Source organism: Mixophyes fleayi, chromosome 3 (assembly GCF_038048845.1).
Source record: "Mixophyes fleayi isolate aMixFle1 chromosome 3, aMixFle1.hap1, whole genome shotgun sequence".
In the NCBI taxonomy this organism is placed as follows: Eukaryota; Metazoa; Chordata; class Amphibia; order Anura; family Limnodynastidae; genus Mixophyes; species Mixophyes fleayi.
The window spans coordinates 19044651-19072175 of NC_134404.1; the positions used below are offsets into that span (position 1 = coordinate 19044651).

Sequence of the window (27525 nt, forward strand, 5' to 3'; positions counted from 1 at the left end):
TGCACAGGGTTAGGATATGAGTATGGTTAGAACTCTTGTGCACAGGGTTAGGATGTGAGTATGGTTAGATCTCTTGTGCACAGGGTTAGGATGTGAGTATGGGTTATGTCTCTTGTGCACAGGGTTAGGATGTGAGTATGGGTTATGTCTCTTGTGCATAGAGATAGCAGTTAGAGTGCTGGTAAGTGTTCCTGTTGTGCAGTCCTTGTAAATGAGTATTATATATGTTTATAGAACAGATGGCAATGAGCAGTGCTTGGCAGGGACAGTTAACGCGTGTCTGCAGAGAATGACTTTTCAGCATCATAAATTCCTTCCGAGCTTCCTGCAGCCATAATAAGTTGATATTAGATTAAAGTGCAATAGCCCAGGGCAGTAATGTATCCAGCCTGTCCATGTGGTTTACATTGTATTCCTGCAGTACATATGTAGTAACTTATAGCAATCCAACGTGATAAATGACTGCACTTAAATTCACTTTCAGGAAAACCTATCTAGCCGGAGCAAGGTTTGTCTCATGAAGACCTGTCTACTCCCAGGAACGTTTCAGCGGTTAGAGATTCCAGGGTTCCTGCCAAACTACATGTGAAAATGAGGAGTCTGGCGAAGTCTAATCAGTGTGGTCTGAGGGATTGGCTTAGCGGTGAATTCTCTTTGAAGTGGAGAAAACCACTTGGAACCCAGGGATATCTGCAGCTGGTGATTTAGGACAAATCGCTTTCCTTTTATGTGTTTATACACAGCACAAACCTTTTCAAGCCGTAAATCAAGTTCCTATTAGCTGCCAGACTGCAAAACTAAGTTCCACCACTCCCTGAGTTATAGGTGACAGTGAAAGGCTTTATTTATTTACAATAGAGGTGACATCCCAGCAGGAGGTAAGATTTCCCCCATCTACACAGCAACACCTGAGCCCACACCGACAGCGTAAAATGCAGCATTATTCAATAGGATTGTACCTAAGGGGCATATTTAACAAATCACGGTAGTGCACTTACCGTGTAAATAGGTAAACGAAGTGTCAAATTGACATTTATGAAAGGCCCATCGCACTGTTGAATCTTGAAAAGGAGTCATTTTCTCTGCACTTCGTTTTTGCGAGCAGTCACCATACAACAGAATGGTGACTGCTCGGGGCCGCCATTTAACAAGTCCCGAAAAAATATATTTTTCGGGAACTTGTTATGTAAATGTACCAGCTGAAGCTGGCGTACATCATAGGGACTGTTGCTGAAGCTTTCTTCTTCGTTATGTCCAGCTCTGCTCCGGAGAGCAGAGCTGGACAGCGCATGAGTGGAGGGATCACATGATCCCTCCCTGTCACTCAGCGCGCTCTCTCTGCAATAGTTGCAGAGACAGAGTGGGGACTTTGTGCGCATGTGCACTGCACATGCGCAATTGAATGAAGAAGAGGAACGAAGAGGAGATCCCGAGACAGCGCATCCGAAGAGGGGGGTAAGTGTGATTTTTTTCTATCACAGAAACAGCAGTTTATCGGAACTGCTGTTTCTGTGACCCCTTTTTAATAAATTTGAGAAATAGTTCAATCCTTATCCTTGCGATAAGGATTGATAACTATTTCTCACTTTTGCCGATTAATGATAAATGTGCCCCTAAGTCATAATCCTTGTTTTTCCAATCCTAGCAGAATGAAAGGGGCAGTCGTTTCAGACTTCACTGGAGTGGACGGTGTAATTAGCGGAGTGTATAGGCCTTATATATCCAGCGTAATATTTAAAAAAGAAATACCAAACAGCCCTTAAGAGAATATCAGCCACTCCGGCAATAGCTTTCAGAACAGTATCATGAAATAACTCGTATAAACATATAAATGAGACGCGTTTATTTCAGGAACTTCCATTTTAAAACGCAAGCTCCTGATTGGCTCACGATGCCCGCATGACGTTTCGCAGATTGGCGCCAATCTGTGTGATTCTAGAGGAGGTTGAGAGTGCTCCTTTCATGGCTCGAGCAGCTCATTTGCAAACTATTATCAAGATTGGGTCATGCACGAAGGACATGCCAAGCCAAAAAATATTGGTGTTCATTTTATTAACTGTACATGTTACACAACAAAGAATGAGCGCCTTACTTTTACTCTGCAGTGTTATTTTGAAAACTTGGTGTGGATTCAATCAAAGACTTTCCATTATAAATACAGAGGTTTTTTAATATTGCCTCCCTGAATACCACTTTGCCCATTTAAACCTATCATTAAATCCTACATATGTGAATTCAAAAATATACATATAACTCTATGTCATATTCATATTTTTGCATCTCCTTAATCTGTATGGAGAATTTCTGTTACCTAGGAGACTGCTAGACGACAAAGTCTTCTGTGCACTGCACATCATCTCCTTCCAGAGCAGAGCGGTAACTATGGGTTTGGATTCACTGACAGACACAATTGCATCCCTAGTGAATTTAAAGGATGAATTCTCTTGAAAAATGATCAGCAAGGAATGCCCCCTAAAATATTCAACCTTGATTTATTTAATTTCAAGTACCTTGTTCTGCATAAGAAAATATTGTTTTGACACTGCTCCCCAAAAATCAGTACATTGGATTTATAAACTATGTTTTATACAAAGGTGCGCTTGACAGCCCAATCTTCCTTCATCAGTTTGAGAGGAACCTGTTGGGGGTTCCCTTGTCACAATTATCTTCCTCACATCATGTCACTGTCCCTGTCACATGGAGCCTTATCCTCACTAACACATCACTAATCTCCTGATATACTCTGTGCTGCTGGGGACCCTGCTCCATTCACTTTATAACTCTCAGTCTGTAGCTTCCTGATGCCTCCATTACCCTCCTCACATCATGTCATTGCCCCTGTCACATGCAGCCCTGTCCTCACTAACACATCACTCATCTCCTGATATACTCTGTGCTGCTGGAGGACCCTGCTCCTTCCGCTATATAACACTCAGTCTGTGGCTTCCTGCTGCCTCCATTCCCCTCCTCACATCATGTCACTGCCCCTGTCACATGCAGCCCTGTCCTCACTAACACATCACTCATCTCCTGATATACTCTGTGCTGCTGGGGGACCCTGCTCCTTCCACTATATAACTCTCAGTCTGTGGCTTCCTGCTGCCTCCATTCCCCTCCTCACATCATGTCACTGCCCCTGTCACATACAGCCCTGTCCTCACTAACACATCACTAATCTCCTGATATACTCTGTGCTGCTGGGACCCTGCTCCTTCCGCTATATAACTCTCAGTCTGTGACTTCCTGCTGCCTCCATTCCCCTCCTCCCATCATGTCACTGCCCCTGTCACATGCAGCCCTGTCCTCACTAACACATCACTCATCTCCTGATATACTCTGTGCTGCTTGAGGACCCTGCTCCTTCCACTATATAACTCTCAGTCTGTGGCTTCCTGCTGCCTCCATTCCCCTCCTCACATCATGTCACTGCCCCTGTCACATGCAGCCCTGTCCTCACTAACACATCACTCATCTCCTGATATACTCTGTGCTGCTGGATAAACCTGCTCCTTCCACTATATAACTCTCAGTCTGTGGCTTCCTGCTGCCTCCATTCCCCTCCTCACATCATGTCACTGCCCCTGTCACATGCAGCCCTGTCCTCACTAACGCATCACTCATCTCCTGATATACTCTGTGCTGCTGGATGACCCTGCTCCTTTCACTATATAACTCTCAGTCTGTGACTTCCTGCTGCCTCCATTCCCCTCCTCACATCATGTCACTGCTCCTGTCACATGCAGCCCTGTCCTCACTAATGCATCACTCATCTCCTGATATACTCTGTGCTGCTGGATGACCCTGCTGCTTTCACTATATAACTCTCAGTCTGTGACTTCCTGCTGCCTCCATTCCCCTCCTCACATCATGTCACTGTCCCTGTCACATGCAGCCCTGTCCTCACTAACACATCACTCATCTCCTGATATACTCTGTGCTGCTGGGGACCCTGCTCCTTCCACTATATAACTCTCAGTCTGTGGCTTCCTGCTGTCTCCATTCCCCTCCTCACATCATGTCACTGTCCCTGTCACATGCAGCCCTGTCCTCACTAACACATCACTCATCTCCTGATATACTCTGTGCTGCTGGGGACCCTGCTCCTTCCACTATATAACTCTCAGTCTGTGACTTCCTGCTGCCTCCATTCCCCTCCTCACATCATGTGACTGTCCCTGTCACATGCAGCCCTGTCCTCACTAACACATCACTCATCTCCTGATATACTCTGTGCTGCTGGGGACCCTGCTCCTTCCACTATATAACTCTCAGTCTGTGACTTCCTGCTGCCTCCATTCCCCTCCTCACATCATGTCACTGTCCCTGTCACATGCAGCCCTGTCCTCACTAACACATCACCCATCTCCTGATATACTCTGTGCTGCTGGGGACCCTGCTCCTTCCACTATATAACTCTCAGTCTGTGACTTCCTGCTGCCTCCATTCCCCTCCTCACATCATGTCACTGCCCCTGTCACATGCAGCCCTGTCCTCACTAACGCATCACTCATCTCCTCATATACTCTGTGCTGCTGGGGGCCCTGCTCCTTCCACTATATAACTCTCAGTCTGTGGCTTCCTGGTGCCTCCATTCCCCTCCTCACATCATGTCACTGCTCCTGTCACATGCAGCCCTGTCCTCACTAACGCATCATTCATCTCCTGATATACTCTGTGCTGCTGGGGACCCTGCTCCTTCCACTATATAACTCTAAGTCTGTGGCTTCCTGCTGCCTCCATTCCCCTCCTCACATCATGTCACTGCCCCTGTCACATGCAGCCCTGTCCTCACTAACGCATCACTCATCTCCTGATATACTCTGTGCTGCTGGGGACCCTGCTCCTTCCACTATATAACTCTAAGTCTGTGGCTTCCTGCTGCCTCCATTCCCCTCCTCACATCATGTCACTGCCCCTGTCACATGCAGCCCTGTCCTCACTAACGCATCACTCATCTCCTGATATACTCTGTGCTGCTGGGGGACCCTGCTCCTTCCACTATATAACTCTCAGTCTGTGACTTCCTGCTGCTTCCATTCCCCTCCTCACATCATGTCACTGCCCCTGTCATGTGCAGCTCTGCCCTCACTAACACATCACTCATCTCCTGATATACTCTGTGCTGCTGGGGACCCTGCTCCTTCCACTATATAACTCTCAGTCTGTGACTTCCTGCTGCCTCCATTCCCCTCCTCACATCATGTCACTGCCCCTGTCACATGCAGCCCTGTCCTCACTAACGCATCACTCATCTCCTCATATACTCTGTGCTGCTGGGGGCCCTGCTCCTTCCACTATATAACTCTCAGTCTGTGGCTTCCTGGTGCCTCCATTCCCCTCCTCACATCATGTCACTGCTCCTGTCACATGCAGCCCTGTCCTCACTAACGCATCATTCATCTCCTGATATACTCTGTGCTTCTGGGGACCCTGCTCCTTCCACTATATTACTCTAAGTCTGTGGCTTCCTGCTGCCTCCATTCCCCTCCTCACATCATGTCACTGCCCCTGTCACATGCAGCCCTGTCCTCACTAACGCATCACTCATCTCCTGATATACTCTGTGCTGCTGGGGGACCCTGCTCCTTCCACTATATAACTCTCAGTCTGTGACTTCCTGCTGCTTCCATTCCCCTCCTCACATCATGTCACTGCCCCTGTCACATGTAGCCCTGTCCTCACCAACACATCACTCATCTCCTGATATACTCTGTGCTGCTGGGGACCCTGCTCCTTCCACTATATAACTCTCAGTCTGTGGCTTCCTGCTGCCTCCATTCCCCTCCTCACATCATGTCACTGCCCCTGTCATGTGCAGCTCTGCCCTCACTAACACAATCATACAAGTGACCAGGTCTGATTTTACTGAAATCATCTGATCTGCTACAGGTTGTTCTGTCCCCGCCCACTTCCATGTGACATAGGGAGATTGATAACAAAAAAAGTGCTGACCCCAATCACTTACCACTTTTAGGAGTTCAGGAGGTGGCGTTTGCTTATCATTTTCTTTTAAATCCAGTTCATTCTTCCAAATCCGTCTGCAAAGTAAAAGATTGTAAACGTTTGTCATACATAGCGCTAGATCCCACCCATGGCAGTCTATATATTTATACTGTAGGTGACCCTGTAGGTACTGTACCCAGTGTAGGTGCTTGCTTTGACCTTGACTTGCCGGCTGTGTCTAACATGTTTCTTACGGCTTATCCGTACAAGGACTCCCTCAACATAAATAAACCGCTGAATTGTGTCAGCATCATTTACTTGGGGTAAGCTCCGTGCCAGCTATATTACTGCGGTTGGTGTGGGTATTATCGGAGGCATAGTGCAAAGACCAATGAATTCCTATGGAACACTTTGTCCCCTTCTTCTTCTATTGTTACATTCTGTTTGGAATGTAGCGAATGTTCCCTTAGAGCTTTGTGTGAAGTCAGTATACTTGTATACTCACAGGTGTACAACAACAAGAAAATTTATACATTTGCTTGATTTGTAAAAAGTAACAGGAAGTGCATACTTGCCAACTCTCCCAGAATGTCCGGGAGACTCCCGAAATCCAGGTCGGTCTCCCGGGACACCCGAGAGAGCAGGCAATTCTCCCGATTCCCGGCCGGCTCTGCAAATTAAATGGAGTGGGGCGAGACCTAGTGGTGCCGTGTACGCGTCATCGTGGCCCCACCCCCTATTTTTATTGGCCAAAAAATTAGTAGCCACACGAATTGCTCGGAGGTCCAGCCGTCTGCATCAGAATAAATGACCCCACACTTTCACCAGCATTATCTAGCATATATAATAGCTACATACTGTACTATTCCTAGGTGCTCCTGGCATTGAAGTATAACCTTGCTGTGTGTAGCAGGACTGAAGATGTCACTTAATTGGCGGATAATTAACCAGGGGAGCCAGTGGCACTTGGATTGCCTTAAGCAATATTTAGACATGTCACGTCTGTCAGAATAAATACATACATGGTGTCCATCATGTTTATTCACCGGTAATTCCATTAATAACAAGTTATAGAAACATATTCATTATCAGCATCCCAGCTGAGTAAATAATTTGTGACGAGCTGACAGGTTATCTGCGCATGGACCTCTGATCTTATCGCAAGCATTAAAGCGCTGATACGTTTTAAGACCTGCCATTTTTATCGTAATAAAGGCAAATTAGAAAAACAATTAAGATGTCCTAGTAAAAAAGGTGGATACAACTTTTTTTGGGGGGGAGGTGGTGATATTTTTAGCGTCGTAGAGAGAAAGCGGATGCAATGCCCCGAATTTGCTCAAAGCCTGCGCTGATGTATAAATGAGAACTCTAAGAGTGAGGACAAATAAGACATATTATTCCACTGATGCTCCTTAACCCATCCTGTCCGCAGAAACCACAGACGCAATTCTTAGCAAGTGCCTTACACAGACAATGTTGTTGTGCATTTGGATTTTGAAGTCCTTTCCTTACTTTGTGAAACATGTTGTTTTTGGTTTCTTTTCTCTAAAAGATGCATAGATAGGTTTTCGTTTCAAGAACATACTTTGAGGAAGTTGCGGCTGCAACAGAACTACTTATCCCTTCCTCCCGATCCCTATCAAGCAAGATGTCATCAGTCATTGCTGTATAATCTGTTACTTTGCACAACTGAGTGTGACTTATCATCACCATCAGACCAAGTCTAATTGTAACTGATTCATCATCACTGTTGGCACTGACAGGCAATGCAACAGCAGTGATGATATCGTCAACATCATCACACCAATCAGGACTGTCTTCTGGGGGGTGGGCTTGCAGACACAGGGTGTGCTCAGGGAATGGGGGAAATGCTGATCTTGGGGATAGCAGCTGGAGAATAAAGTGAAACTAAATGGTCCATTATCATCATCACCACCCTCACTTTTAGCTTAATTTTTTTTACATGTAAGTAAACTCGAATTGCCCCCTCCTGCTTTGTCTATCCCTCAACATTATAATTACAATCAGTATAACGATCTTGCAGTGGATAATTGTACACTCTCGACTGCCGATATTGTTTAAGTTTGTTTTTTTGTACTCTAGTGACAACAATAACCGTCTTATGGCTGCTGTTTTTGCTGCCTCTAAGTTTGTGTCAACATCAGCAAGGACACCAATAAAGACTTGCCAGGGCAGCTAAGCATTATTGTGCAAAATTAGTCCAATGTTCTTAGGCTCTCTGGGTCTAATGGGTGTGACGACTCCCTGGCACAGCCAAAGCCTCAATGGGTAGAACAAATGTAACCTCCCATCTCCTGGTATGCAGACTGGGCGACGGGTCAAGGAGACCCCAAAATGTTTGGGAGACTTGGCAGCCCTGATAATGGGTAAGTTGTACAAGACTACACTAGTAGATATCTTTAAGCACAATGAAGCATTTTTTTTAATGTTTAGTTGTTGTTTCAGCTCAGCAAGATGGATTGTTCAGAACATGTGTGGGTCATTGGTGCGGCCTCATCTAGAATACTGTGTTCAGTTCTGGAGGCCATATCTCCAGGATATAAATACATTACAGACTGTACAAACAAGGGCAACTATAATGGTGCATGGTCTACAGCACAAAACTTACCCGTAAAGACTAAAAGATCTTATTATGTATAGTTTGGCGCAGAGAAGGGAAAGGGGGGACATGATAGAAACTTTCAAATATATCCAGGGTTATAACAAGGTGCAGGAGGGAAACATTCTACAAAGGAAGAGAAGTATTAGAACACGAGGACATGCACTGACACTGGGGGGAAGAGAAGTATTAGAACACGAGGACATGTACTGACACTGGGGAAGAGAAGTATTAGGACACGAGGACATGTACTGACACTGGGGGGAAGAGAAGTATTAGGACACGAGGACATGTACTGACACTGGGGGGGAAGAGAAGTATTAGAACACGAGGACATGTACTGACACTGGGGAAGAGAAGTATTAGGACACGAGGACATGTACTGACACTGGGGGAAGAGAAGTATTAGGACACGAGGACATGTACTGACACTGGGGGGGAAGAGAAGTATTAGAACACGAGGACATGTACTGACACTGGCGGGAAGAGAAGTATTAGAACACGAGGACATGTACTGACACTGGGGGGAAGAGAAGTATTAGAACACGAGGACATGTACTGACACTGGGGGGAAGAGAAGTATTAGAACACGAGGACATGTACTGACACTGGGGGGAAGAGAAGTATTAGACCACGAGGACATGTACTGACACTGGGGGGGAAGAGAAGTATTAGAACACGAGGACATGTACTGACACTGGGGGGAAGAGAAGTATTAGAACACGAGGACATGCACTGACACTGGGGGGAAGAGAAGTATTAGGACACGAGGACATGTACTGACACTGGGGGGGAAGAAAAGTATTAGAACACGAGGACATGTACTGACACTGGCGGGGAAGAGAAGTATTAGAACATGAGGACATGTACTGACACTGGGGGGAAGAGAAGTATTAGAACATGAGGACATGTACTGACACTGGGGGGAAGAGAAGTATTAGGACACGAGGACATGTACTGACACTGGGGAAAAGAAGTATTAGGACACGAGGACATGTACTGACACTGGGGGGAAGAGAAGTATTAGGACACGAGGACATGTACTGACACTGGGGGGGAAGAGAAGTATTAGAACACGAGGACATGTACTGACACTGGGGGGGAAGAGAAGTATTAGAACACGAGGACATGTACTGACACTGGGGGGAAGAGAAGTATTAGGACACGAGGACATGTACTGACACTGGGGGGAAGAGAAGTATTTGAACACGAGGACATGTACTGACACTGGGAGGAAGAGAAGTATTAGAACACGAGGACATGTACTGACACTGGGGGGAAGAGAAGTATTAGAACACGAGGACATGTACTGACACTGGTGGGAAGAGAAGTATTAGAACACGAGGACATGTACTGACACTGGGGGGAAGAGAAGTATTAGAACACGAGGACATGTACTGACACTGGCGGGGAAGAGAAGTATTAGAACACGAGGACATGTACTGACACTGGGGGGGAAGAGAAGTATTAGAACACGAGGACATGTACTGACACTGGCGGGAAGAGAAGTATTAGAACACGAGGACATGTACTGACACTGGGGGGAAGAGAAGTATTAGAACACGAGGACATGTACTGACACTGGCGGGGAAGAGAGGTATTAGAACACGAGGACATGTACTGACACTGGGGGGAAGAGAAGTATTAGAACACGAGGACATGTACTGACACTGGGGGGAAGAGAAGTATTAGAACACGAGGACATGTACTGACACTGGCGGGAAGAGAAGTATTAGAACACGAGGACATGTACTGACACTGGGGGGAAGAGAAGTATTAGTACACGAGGACATGTACTGACACTGGCGGGAAGAGAAGTATTAGAACACGAGGACATGCACTGACACTGGGGGGAAGACAAGTATTAGAACACGAGGACATGTACTGACACTGGAGGGAAGAGAAGTATTAGAACACGAGGACATGTACTGACACTGGTGGGAAGAGAAGTATTAGAACACAAGGACATGTACTGACACTGGGGGGAAGAGAAGTATTAGAACACGAGGACATGTACTGACACTGGCGGGAAGAGAAGTATTAGAACACGAGGACATGTACTGACACTGGGGGGAAGAGAAGTATTAGGACACGAGGACATGTACTGACACTGGGGGGAAGAGAAGTATTTGAACACGAGGACATGTACTGACACTGGGAGGAAGAGAAGTATTAGAACACGAGGACATGTACTGACCCTGGGGGGAAGAGAAGTATTAGAACACGAGGACATGTACTGACACTGGTGGGAAGAGAAGTATTAGAACACGAGGACATGTACTGACACTGGGGGGAAGAGAAGTATTAGAACACGAGGACATGTACTGACACTGACGGGGAAGAGAAGTATTAGAACACGAGGACATGTACTGACACTGGGGGGGAAGAGAAGTATTAGAACACGAGGACATGTACTGACACTGGCGGGAAGAGAAGTATTAGAACACGAGGACATGTACTGACACTGGGAGGAAGAGAAGTATTAGAACACGAGGACATGTACTGACACTGGCGGGGAAGAGAGGTATTAGAACACGAGGACATGTACTGACACTGGGGGGAAGAGAAGTATTAGAACACGAGGACATGTACTGACACTAAGGGGAAGAGAAGTATTAGACCACGAGGACATGTACTGACACTGGGGGGGAAGAGAAGTATTAGAACACGAGGACATGTACTGACACTGGGGGGAAGAGAAGTATTAGAACACGAGGACATGCACTGACACTGGGGGGAAGAGAAGTATTAGGACACGAGGACATGTACTGACACTGGGGGGGTAGAGAAGTATTAGAACACGAGGACATGTACTGACACTGGCGGGGAAGAGAAGTATTAGAACATGAGGACATGTACTGACACTGGGGGGAAGAGAAGTATTAGAACATGAGGACATGTACTGACACTGGGGGGAAGAGAAGTATTAGGACACGAGGACATGTACTGACACTGGGGGGAAGAGAAGTATTAGGACACGAGGACATGTACTGACACTGGCGGGAAGAGAAGTATTAGAACACGAGGACATGTACTGACACTGGCAGGAAGAGAAGTATTAGAACACGAGGACATGTACTGACATTGGGGGGAAGAGAAGTATTAGAACACGAGGACATGTACTGACACTGGGGGGAAGAGAAGTATTAGAACACGAGGACATGTACTGACACTGGGGGGAAGAGAAGTATTAGACCACGAGGACATGTACTGACACTGGGGGGGAAGAGAAGTATTAGAACACGAGGACATGTACTGACACTGGGGGGAAGAGAAGTATTAGAACACGAGGACATGCACTGACACTGGGGGGAAGAGAAGTATTAGGACACGAGGACATGTACTGACACTGGGGGGGAAGAGAAGTATTAGAACACGAGGACATGTACTGACACTGGCGGGGAAGAGAAGTATTAGAACATGAGGACATGTACTGACACTGGGGGGAAGAGAAGTATTAGAACATGAGGACATGTACTGACACTGGGGGGAAGAGAAGTATTAGGACACGAGGACATGTACTGACACTGGGGAAGAGAAGTATTAGGACACGAGGACATGTACTGACACTGGGGGGAAGAGAAGTATTAGGACACGAGGACATGTACTGACACTGGGGGGGAAGAGAAGTATCAGAACACGAGGACATGTATTGACACTGGGGGGGAAGAGAAATATTAGAACACGAGGACATGTACTGACACTGGGGGGAAGAGAAGTATTAGGACACGAGGACATGTACTGACACTGGGGGGAAGAGAAGTATTTGAACACGAGGACATGTACTGACACTGGGAGGAAGAGAAGTATTAGAACACGAGGACATGTACTGACACTGGGGGGAAGAGAAGTATTAGAACACGAGGACATGTACTGACACTGGTGGGAAGAGAAGTATTAGAACACGAGGACATGTACTGACACTGGGGGGAAGAGAAGTATTAGAACACGAGGACATGTACTGACACTGACGGGGAAGAGAAGTATTAGAACACGAGGACATGTACTGACACTGGGGGGGAAGAGAAGTATTAGAACACGAGGACATGTACTGACACTGGCGGGAAGAGAAGTATTAGAACACGAGGACATGTACTGACACTGGGAGGAAGAGAAGTATTAGAACACGAGGACATGTACTGACACTGGCGGGGAAGAGAGGTATTAGAACACGAGGACATGTACTGACACTGGGGGGAAGAGAAGTATTAGAACACGAGGACATGTACTGACACTAAGGGGAAGAGAAGTATTAGACCATGAGGACATGTACTGACACTGGGGGGGAAGAGAAGTATTAGAACACGAGGACATGTACTGACACTGGGGGGAAGAGAAGTATTAGAACACGAGGACATGCACTGACACTGGGGGGAAGAGAAGTATTAGGACACGAGGACATGTACTGACACTGGGGGGGTAGAGAAGTATTAGAACACGAGGACATGTACTGACACTGGCGGGGAAGAGAAGTATTAGAACATGAGGACATGTACTGACACTGGGGGGAAGAGAAGTATTAGAACATGAGGACATGTACTGACACTGGGGGGAAGAGAAGTATTAGGACACGAGGACATGTACTGACACTGGGGGGAAGAGAAGTATTAGGACACGAGGACATGTACTGACACTGGCGGGAAGAGAAGTATTAGAACACGAGGACATGTACTGACACTGGCAGGAAGAGAAGTATTAGAAGACGAGGACATGTACTGACAATGGGGGGAAGAGAAGTATTAGAACACGAGGACATGTACTGACACTGGGGGGAAGAGAAGTATTAGAACACGAGGACATGTACTGACACTGGGGGGAAGAGAAGTATTAGACCACGAGGACATGTACTGACACTGGGGGGGAAGAGAAGTATTAGAACACGAGGACATGTACTGACACTGGGGGGAAGAGAAGTATTAGAACACGAGGACATGCACTGACACTGGGGGGAAGAGAAGTATTAGGACACGAGGACATGTACTGACACTGGGGGGGAAGAGAAGTATTAGAACACGAGGACATGTACTGACACTGGCGGGGAAGAGAAGTATTAGAACATGAGGACATGTACTGACACTGGGGGGAAGAGAAGTATTAGAACATGAGGACATGTACTGACACTGGGGGGAAGAGAAGTATTAGGACACGAGGACATGTACTGACACTGGGGAAGAGAAGTATTAGGACACGAGGACATGTACTGACACTGGGGGGAAGAGAAGTATTAGGACACGAGGACATGTACTGACACTGGGGGGGAAGAGAAGTATTAGAACACGAGGACATGTACTGACACTGGGGGGGAAGAGAAGTATTAGAACACGAGGACATGTACTGACACTGGGGGGAAGAGAAGTATTAGGACACGAGGACATGTACTGACACTGGGGGGAAGAGAAGTATTTGAACAAAAGGACATGTACTGACACTGGGAGGAAGAGAAGTATTAGAACACGAGGACATGTACTGACACTGGGGGGAAGAGAATTATTAGAACACGAGGACATGTACTGACACTGGTGGGAAGAGAAGTATTAGAACACGAGGACATGTACTGACACTGGGGGGAAGAGAAGTATTAGAACACGAGGACATGTACTGACACTGGCGGGGAAGAGAAGTATTAGAACACGAGGACATGTACTGACACTGGGGGGGAAGAGAAGTATTAGAACACGAGGACATGTACTGACACTGGCGGGAAGAGAAGTATTAGAACACGAGGACATGTACTGACACTGGGGGGAAGAGAAGTATTAGAACACGAGGACATGTACTGACACTGGCGGGGAAGAGAGGTATTAGAACACGAGGACATGTACTGACACTGGGGGGAAGAGAAGTATTAGAACACGAGGACATGTACTGACACTGGGGGGAAGAGAAGTATTAGAACACGAGGACATGTACTGACACTGGGGGGAAGAGAAGTATTAGAACACGAGGACATGCACTGACACTGGGGGGAAGAGAAGTATTAGGACACGAGGACATGTACTGACACTGGGGGGGAAGAGAAGTATTAGAACACGAGGACATGTACTGACACTGGCGGGGAAGAGAAGTATTAGAACATGAGGACATGTACTGACACTGGGGGGAAGAGAAGTATTAGAACATGAGGACATGTACTGACACTGGGGGGAAGAGAAGTATTAGGACACGAGGACATGTACTGACACTGGGGAAGAGAAGTATTAGGACACGAGGACATGTACTGACACTGGGGGGAAGAGAAGTATTAGGACACGAGGACATGTACTGACACTGGGGGGAAGAGAAGTATTAGAACACGAGGACATGTACTGACACTGGGGGGGAAGAGAAGTATTAGAACACGAGGACATGTACTGACACTGGGGGGAAGAGAAGTATTAGGACACGAGGACATGTACTGACACTGGGGGGAAGAGAAGTATTTGAACAAAAGGACATGTACTGACACTGGGAGGAAGAGAAGTATTAGAACACGAGGACATGTACTGACACTGGGGGGAAGAGAATTATTAGAACACGAGGACATGTACTGACACTGGTGGGAAGAGAAGTATTAGAACACGAGGACATGTACTGACACTGGGGGGAAGAGAAGTATTAGAACACGAGGACATGTACTGACACTGGCGGGGAAGAGAAGTATTAGAACACGAGGACATGTACTGACACTGGGGGGAAGAGAAGTATTAGAACACGAGGACATGTACTGACACTGGCGGGAAGAGAAGTATTAGAACACGAGGACATGTACTGACACTGGGGAAGAGAAGTATTAGAACACGAGGACATGTACTGACACTGGCGGGGAAGAGAGGTATTAGAACACGAGGACATGTACTGCTGACACTGGGGGGAAGAGAAGTATTAGAACACGAGGACATGTACTGACACTGGGGGAAGAGAAGTATTAGAACACGAGGACATGTACTGACACTGGCGGGAAGAGAAGTATTAGAACACGAGGACATGTACTGACACTGGGGGGAAGAGAAGTATTAGGACACGAGGACATGTACTGACACTGGCGGGAAGAGAAGTATTAGAACACGAGGACATGCACTGACACTGGGGGGAAGAGAAGTATTAGAACACGAGGACATGTACTGACACTGGAGGGAAGAGAAGTATTAGAACACGAGGACATGTACTGACACTGGTGGGAAGAGAAGTATTAGAACACAAGGACATGTACTGACACTGGGGGGAAGAGAAGTATTAGAACACGAGGACATGTACTGACACTGGCGGGAAGAGAAATATTAGAACACGAGGACATGTACTGACACTGGGGGGGAGAGAAGTATTAGGACACGAGGACATGTACTGACACTGGGGGGAAGAGAAGTATTTGAACACGAGGACATGTACTGACACTGGGAGGAAGAGAAGTATTAGAACACGAGGACATGTACTGACACTGGGGGGAAGAGAAGTATTAGAAAACGAGGACATGTACTGACACTGGTGGGAAGAGAAGTATTAGAACACGAGGACATGTACTGACACTGGGGGGAAGAGAAGTATTAGAACACGAGCACATGTACTGACACTGACGGGGAAGAGAAGTATTAGAACACGAGGACATGTACTGACACTGGGGGGGAAGAGAAGTATTAGAACACGAGGACATGTACTGACACTGGCGGGAAGAGAAGTATTAGAACACGAGGACATGTACTGACACTGGGGGGAAGAGAAGTATTAGAACACGAGGACATGTACTGACACTGGCGGGGAAGAGAGGTATTAGAACACGAGGACATGTACTGACACTGGGGGGAAGAGAAGTATTAGAACACGAGGACATGTACTGACACTAAGGGGAAGAGAAGTATTAGACCACGAGGACATGTACTGACACTGGGGGGGAAGAGAAGTATTAGAACACGAGGACATGTACTGACACTGGGGGGAAGAGAAGTATTAGAACACGAGGACATGCACTGACACTGGGGGGAAGAGAAGTATTAGGACACGAGGACATGTACTGACACTGGGGGGGTAGAGAAGTATTAGAACACGAGGACATGTACTGACACTGGCGGGGAAGAGAAGTATTAGAACATGAGGACATGTACTGACACTGGGGGGAAGAGAAGTATTAGAACATGAGGACATGTACTGACACTGGGGGGAAGAGAAGTATTAGGACACGAGGACATGTACTGACACTGGGGGGAAGAGAAGTATTAGGACACGAGGACATGTACTGACACTGGGAGGAAGAGAAGTATTAGAACACGAGGACATGTACTGACACTGGGGGGAAGAGAAGTATTAGAACACGAGGACATGTACTGACACTGGTGGGAAGAGAAGTATTAGAACACGAGGACATGTACTGACACTGGGGGGAAGAGAAGTATTAGAACACGAGGACATGTACTGACACTGGCGGGAAGAGAAGTATTAGAACACGAGGACATGCACTGACACTGGTGGGAAGAGAAGTATTAGAACACGAGGACATGTACTGACACTGGAGGGAAGAGAAGTATTAGAACACGAGGACATGTACTGACACTGGATTGAAGAGAAGTATTAGAACACGAGGACATGTACTGACACTGGGGGGAAGAGAAGTATTAGAACACGAGGACATGCACTGACACTGGGGGGAAGAGAAGTATTAGGACACGAGGACATGTACTGACACTGGGGGGGTAGAGAAGTATTAGAACACGAGGACATGTACTGACACTGGCGGGGAAGAGAAGTATTAGAACATGAGGACATGTACTGACACTGGGGGGAAGAGAAGTATTAGAACATGAGGACATGTACTGACACTGGGGGGAAGAGAAGTATTAGGACACGAGGACATGTACTGACACTGGGGGGAAGAGAAGTATTAGGACACGAGGACATGTACTGACACTGGGAGGAAGAGAAGTATTAGAACACGAGGACATGTACTGACACTGGGGGGAAGAGAAGTATTAGAACACGAGGACATGTACTGACACTGGTGGGAAGAGAAGTATTAGAACACGAGGACATGTACTGACACTGGGGGGAAGAGAAGTATTAGAACACGAGGACATGTACTGACACTGGCGGGAAGAGAAGTATTAGAACACGAGGACATGCACTGACACTGGTGGGAAGAGAAGTATTAGAACACGAGGACATGTACTGACACTGGAGGGAAGAGAAGTATTAGAACACGAGGACATGTACTGACACTGGAGGGAAGAGAAGTATTAGAACACAAGGACATGTACTGACACTGGGGGGAAGAGAAGTATTAAGACACAAGGACATGTACTGACACTGGAGGGAAGAGAAGTATTAGAACACGAGGACATGTACTGACACTGGGGGGAAGAGAAGTATTAGAACATGAGGACATGTACTGACACTGGGGGGAAGAGAAGTATTAGAACACGAGGACATGTACTGACACTGGGGGGAAGAGAAGTATTAAAACACGAGGACATGTACTGACACTGGGGGGAAGAGAAGTATTAGAACACGAGGACATGTACTGACACTGGCGGGAAGAGAAGTATTAGAACACGAGGACATGTACTGACACTGGGGGGAAGAGAAGTATTAGAACACGAGGACATGTACTGACACTGGCGGGAAGAGAAGTATTAGAACACGAGGACATGCACTGACACTGGGGGGAAGAGAAGTATTAGAACACGAGGACATGTACTGACACTGGAGGGAAGAGAAGTATTAGAACACGACGACATGTACTGACACTGGTGGGAAGAGAAGTATTAGAACACAAGGACATGTACTGACACTGGGGGGAAGAGAAGTATTAGAACACGAGGACATGTACTGACACTGGGGGGAAGAGAAGTATTAGAACACGAGGACATGTACTGACACTGGGGGGAAGAGAAGTATTAGAACACGAGGATATGTACTGACACTGGAGGGAAGAGAAGTATTAGAACACGAGGACATGTACTGACACTGGGGGGAAGAGAAGTATTAGGACACGAGTACATGCACTGACACTGGGGAAGAGAAGTATTAGGACACGAGGACATGTACTGACACTGGGGGGAAGAGAAGTATTAGAACACGAGGACATGCACTGACACTGGGGGGAAGAGAAGTATTAGAACACGAGGACATGTACTGACACTGGTGGGAAGAGAAGTATTAGAACACAAGGACATGTACTGACACTGGGGGGAAGAGAAGTATTAGAACACGAGGACATGTACTGACACTGGTGGGAAGAGAAGTATTAGAACACAAGGACATGTACTGACACTGGGGGGAAGAGAAGTATTAGAACACAAGGACATGTACTGACACTGGCGGGAAGAGAAGTATTAGAACACAAGGACATGTACTGACACTGGGGGGAAGAGAAGTATTAGAACACGAGGACATGTACTGACACTGGGGGGAAGAGAAGTATTAGAACACAAGGACATGTACTGACACTGGGGGGAAGAGAAGTATTAGAACACGAGGACATGTACTGACACTGGGGGGAAGAGAAGTATTAGAACACAAGGACATGTACTGACACTGGGGGGAAGAGAAGTTTTAGAACACGAGGACATGTACTGACACTGGCGGGGAAGAGAAGTATTAGAACATGGGGACATGTACTGACACTGGGGGGAAGAGAAGTATTAGAACATGAGGACATGTACTGACACTGGGGGGAAGAGAAGTATTAGGACACGAGGACATGTACTGACACTGGGGAAGAGAAGTATTAGGACACGAGGACATGTACTGACACTGGGGAAGAGAAGTATTAGGACACGAGGACATGTACTGACACTGGGGGGAAGAGAAGTATTAGGACACGAGGACATGTACTGACACTGGGGGGGAAGAGAAGTATTAGAACACGAGGACATGTACTGACACTGGGGGGGAAGAGAAGTATTAGAACACGAGGACATGTACTGACACTGGGGGGAAGAGAAGTATTAGGACACGAGGACATGTACTGACACTGGGGGGAAGAGAAGTATTTGAACACGAGGACATGTACTGACACTGGGAGGAAGAGAAGTATTAGAACACGAGGACATGTACTGACACTGGGGGGAAGAGAAGTATTAGAACACGAGGACATGTACTGACACTGGGGGGAAGAGAAGTATTAGAACACGAGGACATGTACTGACACTGGGGGGAAGAGAAGTATTAGAACACGAGGACATGCACTGACACTGGGGGGAAGAGAAGTATTAGAACACGAGGACATGTACTGACACTGGTGGGAAGAGAAGTATTAGAACACAAGGACATGTACTGACACTGGGGGGAAGAGAAGTATTAGGACACGAGGACATGTACTGACACTGGGGGGAAGAGAAGTATTTGAACACGAGGACATGTACTGACACTGGGAGGAAGAGAAGTATTAGAACACGAGGACATGTACTGACACTGGAGGGAAGAGAAGTATTAGAACACGAGGACATGTACTGACACTGGGGGGAAGAGAAGTATTAGAACACGAGGACATGTACTGACACTGGGGGGAAGAGAAGTATTAGAACACGAGGACATGTACTGACACTGGCGGGAAGAGAAGTATTAGAACACGAGGACATGTACTGACACTGGAGGGAAGAGAAGTATTAGAACACGAGGACATGTACTGACACTGGAGGGAAGAGAAGTATTAGAACACGAGGACATGTACTGACACTGGTGGGAAGAGAAGTATTAGAACACAAGGAAATGCACTGACACTGGGGGGAAGAGAAGTATTAGAACACGAGGACATGTACTGACACTGGCGGGAAGAGAAGTATTAGAACACGAGGACATGTACTGACACTGGGGGGAAGAGAAGTATTAGAACACAAGGACATGTACTGACACTGGAGGGAAGAGAAGTATTAGAACACGAGGACATGTACTGACACTGGGGGGAAGAGAAGTATTAGAACATGAGGACATGTACTGACACTGGGGGGAAGAGAAGTATTAGGACACGAGGACATGTACTGACACTGGGGAAGAGAAGTATTAGGACACGAGGACATGTACTGACACTGGGGGGAAGAGAAGTATTAGGACACGAGGACATGTACTGACACTGGGGGGAAGAGAAGTATTAGAACACGAGAACATGTACTGACACTGGGGGGAAGAGAAGTATTAGAACACGAGGACATGTACTGACACTGGCGGGAAGAGAAGTATTAGAACACGAGGACATGTACTGACACTGGGGGGAAGAGAAGTATTAGAACACGAGGACATGTACTGACACTGGCGGGAAGAGAAGTATTAGAACACAAGGACATGTACTGACACTGGGGGGAAGAGAAGTATTAGAACACAAGGACATGTACTGACACTGGAGGGAAGAGAAGTATTAGAACATGAGGACATGTACTGACACTGGTGGGAAGAGAAGTATTAGAACACAAGGACATGTACTGACACTGGGGGGAAGAGAAGTATTAGAACACAAGGACATGTACTGACACTGGCGGGAAGAGAAGTATTAGAACACAAGGACATGTACTGACACTGGGGGGAAGAGAAGTATTAGAACACGAGGACATGTACTGACACTGGGGGGAAGAGAAGTATTAGAACACAAGGACATGTACTGACACTGGGGGGAAGAGAAGTATTAGAACACGAGGACATGTACTGACACTGGGGGGAAGAGAAGTATTAGAACACAAGGACATGTACTGACACTGGGGGGAAGAGAAGTATTAGAACACGAGGACATGTACTGACACTGGCGGGGAAGAGAAGTATTAGAACATGAGGACATGTACTGACACTGGGGGGAAGAGAAGTATTAGAACATGAGGACATGTACTGACACTGGGGGGAAGAGAAGTATTAGGACACGAGGACATGTACTGACACTGGGGAAGAGAAGTATTAGGACACGAGGACATGTACTGACACTGGGGGGAAGAGAAGTATTAGGACACGAGGACATGTACTGAAACTGGGGGGGAAGAGAAGTATTAGAACACGAGGACATGTACTGACACTGGGGGGGAAGAGAAGTATTAGAACACGAGGACATGTACTGACACTGGGGGGAAGAGAAGTATTAGAACACGAGGACATGTACTGACACTGGCGGGAAGAGAAGTATTAGAACACGAGGACATGTACTGACACTGGAGGGAAGAGAAGTATTAGAACACGAGGACATGTACTGACACTGGAGGGAAGAGAAGTATTAGAACACGAGGACATGTACTGACATTGGTGGGAAGAGAAGTATTAGAACACAAGGAAATGCACTGACACTGGGGGGAAGAGAAGTATTAGAACACGAGGACATGTACTGACACTGGCGGGAAGAGAAGTATTAGAACACGAGGACATGTACTGACACTGGGGGGAAGAGAAGTATTAGAACACAAGGACATGTACTGACACTGGAGGGAAGAGAAGTATTAGAACACGAGGACATGTACTGACACTGGGGGGAAGAGAAGTATTAGAACATGAGGACATGTACTGACACTGGGGGGAAGAGAAGTATTAGGACACGAGGACATGTACTGACACTGGGGAAGAGAAGTATTAGGACACGAGGACATGTACTGACACTGGGGGGAAGAGAAGTATTAGGACACGAGGACATGTACTGACACTGGGGGGAAGAGAAGTATTAGAACACGAGAACATGTACTGACACTGGGGGGAAGAGAAGTATTAGAACACAAGGACATGTACTGACACTGGGGGGAAGAGAAGTATTAGAACACAAGGACATGTACTGACACTGGGGGGAAGAGAAGTATTAGAACATGAGGACATGTACTGACACTGGGGGGAAGAGAAGTATTAGAACATGAGGACATGTACTGACACTGGGGGGAAGAGAAGTATTAGGACACGAGGACATGTACTGACACTGGGGAAGAGAAGTATTAGGACACGAGGACATGTACTGACACTGGGGGGAAGAGAAGTATTAGGACACGAGGACATGTACTGACACTGGGGGGAAGAGAAGTATTAGAACACGAGGACATGTACTGACACTGGGGGGGAAGAGAAGTATTAGAACACGAGGACATGTACTGACACTGGGGGGAAGAGAAGTATTAGGACACGAGGACATGTACTGACACTGGGGGGAAGAGAAGTATTTGAACACGAGGACATGTACTGACACTGGGAGGAAGAGAAGTATTAGAACACGAGGACATGTACTGACACTGGGGGGAAGAGAAGTATTAGAACACGAGGACATGTACTGACACTGGTGGGAAGAGAAGTATTAGAACACGAGGACATGTACTGACACTGGGGTGAAGAGAAGTATTAGAACACGAGGACATGTACTGACACTGGCGGGGAAGAGAAGTATTAGAACACGAGGACATGTACTGACACTGGGGGGGAAGAGAAGTATTAGAACACGAGGACATGTACTGACACTGGCGGGAAGAGAAGTATTAGAACACGAGGACATGTACTGACACTGGGGGGAAGAGAAGTATTAGAACACGAGGACATGTACTGACACTGGCGGGGAAGAGAGGTATTAGAACACGAGGACATGTACTGACACTGGGGGGAAGAGAAGTATTAGAACACGAGGACATGTACTGACACTGGGGGAAGAGAAGTATTAGAACACGAGGACATGTACTGACACTGGCGGGAAGAGAAGTATTAGAACACGAGGACATGTACTGACACTGGGGGGAAGAGAAGTATTAGGACACGAGGACATGTACTGACACTGGCGGGAAGAGAAGTATTAGAACACGAGGACATGCACTGACACTGGGGGGAAGAGAAGTATTAGAACACGAGGACATGTACTGACACTGGAGGGAAGAGAAGTATTAGAACACGAGGACATGTACTGACACTGGTGGGAAGAGAAGTATTAGAACACAAGGACATGTACTGACACTGGGGGGAAGAGAAGTATTAGAACACGAGGACATGTACTGACACTGGCGGGAAGAGAAGTATTAGAACACGAGGACATGTACTGACACTGGGGGGAAGAGAAGTATTAGGACACGAGGACATGTACTGACACTGGGGGGAAGAGAAGTATTTGAACACGAGGACATGTACTGACACTGGGAGGAAGAGAAGTATTAGAACACGAGGACATGTACTGACACTGGGGGGAAGAGAAGTATTAGAAAACGAGGACATGTACTGACACTGGTGGGAAGAGAAGTATTAGAACACGAGGACATGTACTGACACTGGGGGGAAGAGAAGTATTAGAACACGAGCACATGTACTGACACTGACGGGGAAGAGAAGTATTAGAACACGAGGACATGTACTGACACTGGGGGGGAAGAGAAGTATTAGAACACGAGGACATGTACTGACACTGGCGGGAAGAGAAGTATTAGAACACGAGGACATGTACTAACACTGGGGGGAAGAGAAGTATTAGAACACGAGGACATGTACTGACACTGGCGGGGAAGAGAGGTATTAGAACACGAGGACATGTACTGACACTGGGGGGAAGAGAAGTATTAGAACACGAGGACATGTACCGACACTAAGGGGAAGAGAAGTATTAGACCACGAGGACATGTACTGACACTGGGGGGGAAGAGAAGTATTAGAACACGAGGACATGTACTGACACTGGGGGGAAGAGAAGTATTAGAACACGAGGACATGCACTGACACTGGGGGGAAGAGAAGTATTAGGACACGAGGACATGTACTGACACTGGGGGGGTAGAGAAGTATTAGAACACGAGGACATGTACTGACACTGGCGGGGAAGAGAAGTATTAGAACATGAGGACATGTACTGACACTGGGGGAAGAGAAGTATTAGAACATGAGGACATGTACTGACACTGGGGGGAAGAGAAGTATTAGGACACGAGGACATGTACTGACACTGGGGGGAAGAGAAGTATTAGGACACGAGGACATGTACTGACACTGGGAGGAAGAGAAGTATTAGAACACGAGGACATGTACTGACACTGGGGGGAAGAGAAGTATTAGAACACGAGGACATGTACTGACACTGGTGGGAAGAGAAGTATTAGAACACGAGGACATGTACTGACACTGGGGGGAAGAGAAGTATTAGAACACGAGGACATGTACTGACACTGGTGGGAAGAGAAGTATTAGAACACGAGGACATGTACTGACACTGGGGGGAAGAGAAGTATTAGAACACGAGGACATGTACTGACACTGGCGGGAAGAGAAGTATTAGAACACGAGGACATGCACTGACACTGGGGGGAAGAGAAGTATTAGAACACGAGGACATGTACTGACACTGGAGGGAAGAGAAGAATTAGAACACGAGGACATGTACTGACACTGGTGGGAAGAGAAGTATTAGAACACAAGGACATGTACTGACACTGGGGGGAAGAGAAGTATTAGAACACGAGAACATGTACTGACACTGGCGGGAAGAGAAGTATTAGAACACAAGGACATGTACTGACACTGGGGGGAAAAGAAGTATTAGAACACAAGGACATGTACTGACACTGGAGGGAAGAGAAGTATTAGAACACGAGGACATGTACTGACACTGGGGGGAAGAGAAGTATTAGAACACGAGGACATGTACTGACACTGGGGGGAAGAGAAGTATTAGAACACGAGGACATGTACTGACACTGGCGGGAAGAGAAGTATTAGAACACGAGGACATGCACTGACACTGGGGTGAAGAGAAGTATTAGAACACGAGGACATGTACTGACACTGGAGGGAAGAGAAGTATTAGAACACGAGGACATGTACTGACACTGGTGGGAAGAGAAGTATTAGAACACAAGGACATGCACTGACACTGGGGGGAAGAGAAGTATTAGAACACGAGGACATGTACTGACACTGGCGGGAAGAGAAGTATTAGAACACGAGGACATGTACTGACACTGGGGGGAAGAGAAGTATTAGAACACAAGGACATGTACTGACACTGGAGGGAAGAGAAGTATTAGAACACGAGGACATGTACTGACACTGGGGGGAAGAGAAGTATTAGAACATGAGGACATGTACTGACACTGGGGGGAAGAGAAGTATTAGGACACGAGGACATGTACTGACACTGGGGAAGAGAAGTATTAGGACACGAGGACATGTACTGACACTGGCGGGAAGAGAAGTATTAGGACACGAGGACATGTACTGACACTGGGGGGAAGAGAAGTATTAGAACACGAGAACATGTACTGACACTGGGGGGAAGAGAAGTATTAGAACACGAGGACATGTACTGACACTGGCGGGAAGAGAAGTATTAGAACACGAGGACATGTACTGACACTGGGGGGAAGAGAAGTATTAGAACACGAGGACATGTACTGACACTGGCGGGAAGAGAAGTATTAGAACACAAGGACATGTACTGACACTGGGGGGAAGAGAAGTATTAGAACACAAGGACATGTACTGACACTGGAGGGAAGAGAAGTATTAGAACACGAGGACATGTACTGACACTGGTGGGAAGAGAAGTATTAGAACACAAGGACATGTACTGACACTGGGGGGAAGAGAAGTATTAGAACACAAGGACATGTACTGACACTGGCGGGAAGAGAAGTATTAGAACACAAGGACATGTACTGACACTGGGGGGAAGAGAAGTATTAGAACACGAGGACATGTACTGACACTGGGGGGAAGAGAAGTATTAGAACACAAGGACATGTACTGACACTGGGGGGAAGAGAAGTATTAGAACACGAGGACATGTACTGACACTGGGGGGAAGAGAAGTATTAGAACATGAGGACATGTACTGACACTGGGGGGAAGTCGGTTCAGAGGAAATGTGAGGAAAAACTACATCACAGAAAGGGTAGTGGATAAGTGGAATATCCTCCAATCAGAGGTCGTATAGGATAATACAGTAGAGCAATTTAAACATCTTTAGGATAGTCATAATAGATAGAGCTATTTTGCTTGTCTCACCAATATTCATGAGAATACAGCCTACTATATCAATTCAGTAGGATCCAATGACAATACTAAGCCCCCATGCAAGAAACCATTTTACGGGTTCAACTAACTCTGCGCCTAAGGGGTAGCTTTGGCCAACCTTCTAAAAAGTAAAAGTGGAGGCGTTGCCTGTAGCAACCAATGAGATTCCAGCTGTCATGTTCTAGAATGTACTAAATGAATTATAACTAGAATCTGACTGGTTGATATGGGCAACATCTGCAGATTTCCATTTTAGGTTTGATCACCAGCTCTCTGTTATGTCGGTCTCCTCTGTGGGTTAAACAAAGTGAGAAAAACATTTCAGTAAATAGAAACCTTAGTTTCTTTTTCTATCTCAATTTTTGTTTACATTTAAAGCAAGAAACAGGGCCAAAGGTGCCAGAATAAGTGGGTTTATTGCACATAATTGGCCAAACACCCGAGACATTGTGTTCTGGCCCCTAACTCCAGCCACTAATTCCGTACGATACATTACAAAGCCGCAAGGACCTCACAAACGGATGCCAGAATCCTTTATAACTCTGAGGCTATTGTTAGCAACATCAGGAGTAAGTCTGTTTTCATCAATTGCTACACAGAAGCCCTGATACAGTTATTTATCAAACCTGCCAGATCTGCACTGTTAATATGGGCCAGATGCATCCAATTTCCTGGACCTAAAGCCCGTTCTCAGCGCATCCACCATAGAGGCTCGTTGGACACCCCCGAGAACGCTGCACATTTAACTATTTATTCACCTTTTTGTAAATTGTTTCAGTAGATATAAAAGCGGAGTTATTGACGAGAATCCCCGCAAGCTCACAGTGTTAATCATGCCAGGATTATAAGAGGCCTTCAGCAAGTGTCTGGGGGCCATGACTTTAAATGGGACCTAGCACCAGACTACGGGGGGCTATTTATTAAACGTCTTTCTACCGCAGAGCCATTTTATAAAAATAATATCACTGGGGAAGCTCTAACAGCAATATACTGGCTAGCGTGATAAGGTTTAATGATCATTTTGCCAGGTCAGTCTCCATCATTGTGACATGCACTACTGCTACAATCTT

At 46.6% G+C, this 27525-nt stretch overlaps 1 protein-coding gene across 1 annotated transcript in view; it reads right to left on the bottom strand.

The window, feature by feature from the left end:
* The window catches only part of LOC142142602 (uncharacterized), an 81494-nt gene that overhangs the window by 25725 nt on the left and 28244 nt on the right, over positions 1-27525 (bottom strand). The window contains exon 3 of the mRNA XM_075200477.1: positions 5966-6038. Coding sequence (XP_075056578.1) covers positions 5966-6038 — 73 coding nt within the window. The remainder of the gene's footprint in view (positions 1-5965; positions 6039-27525) is intronic.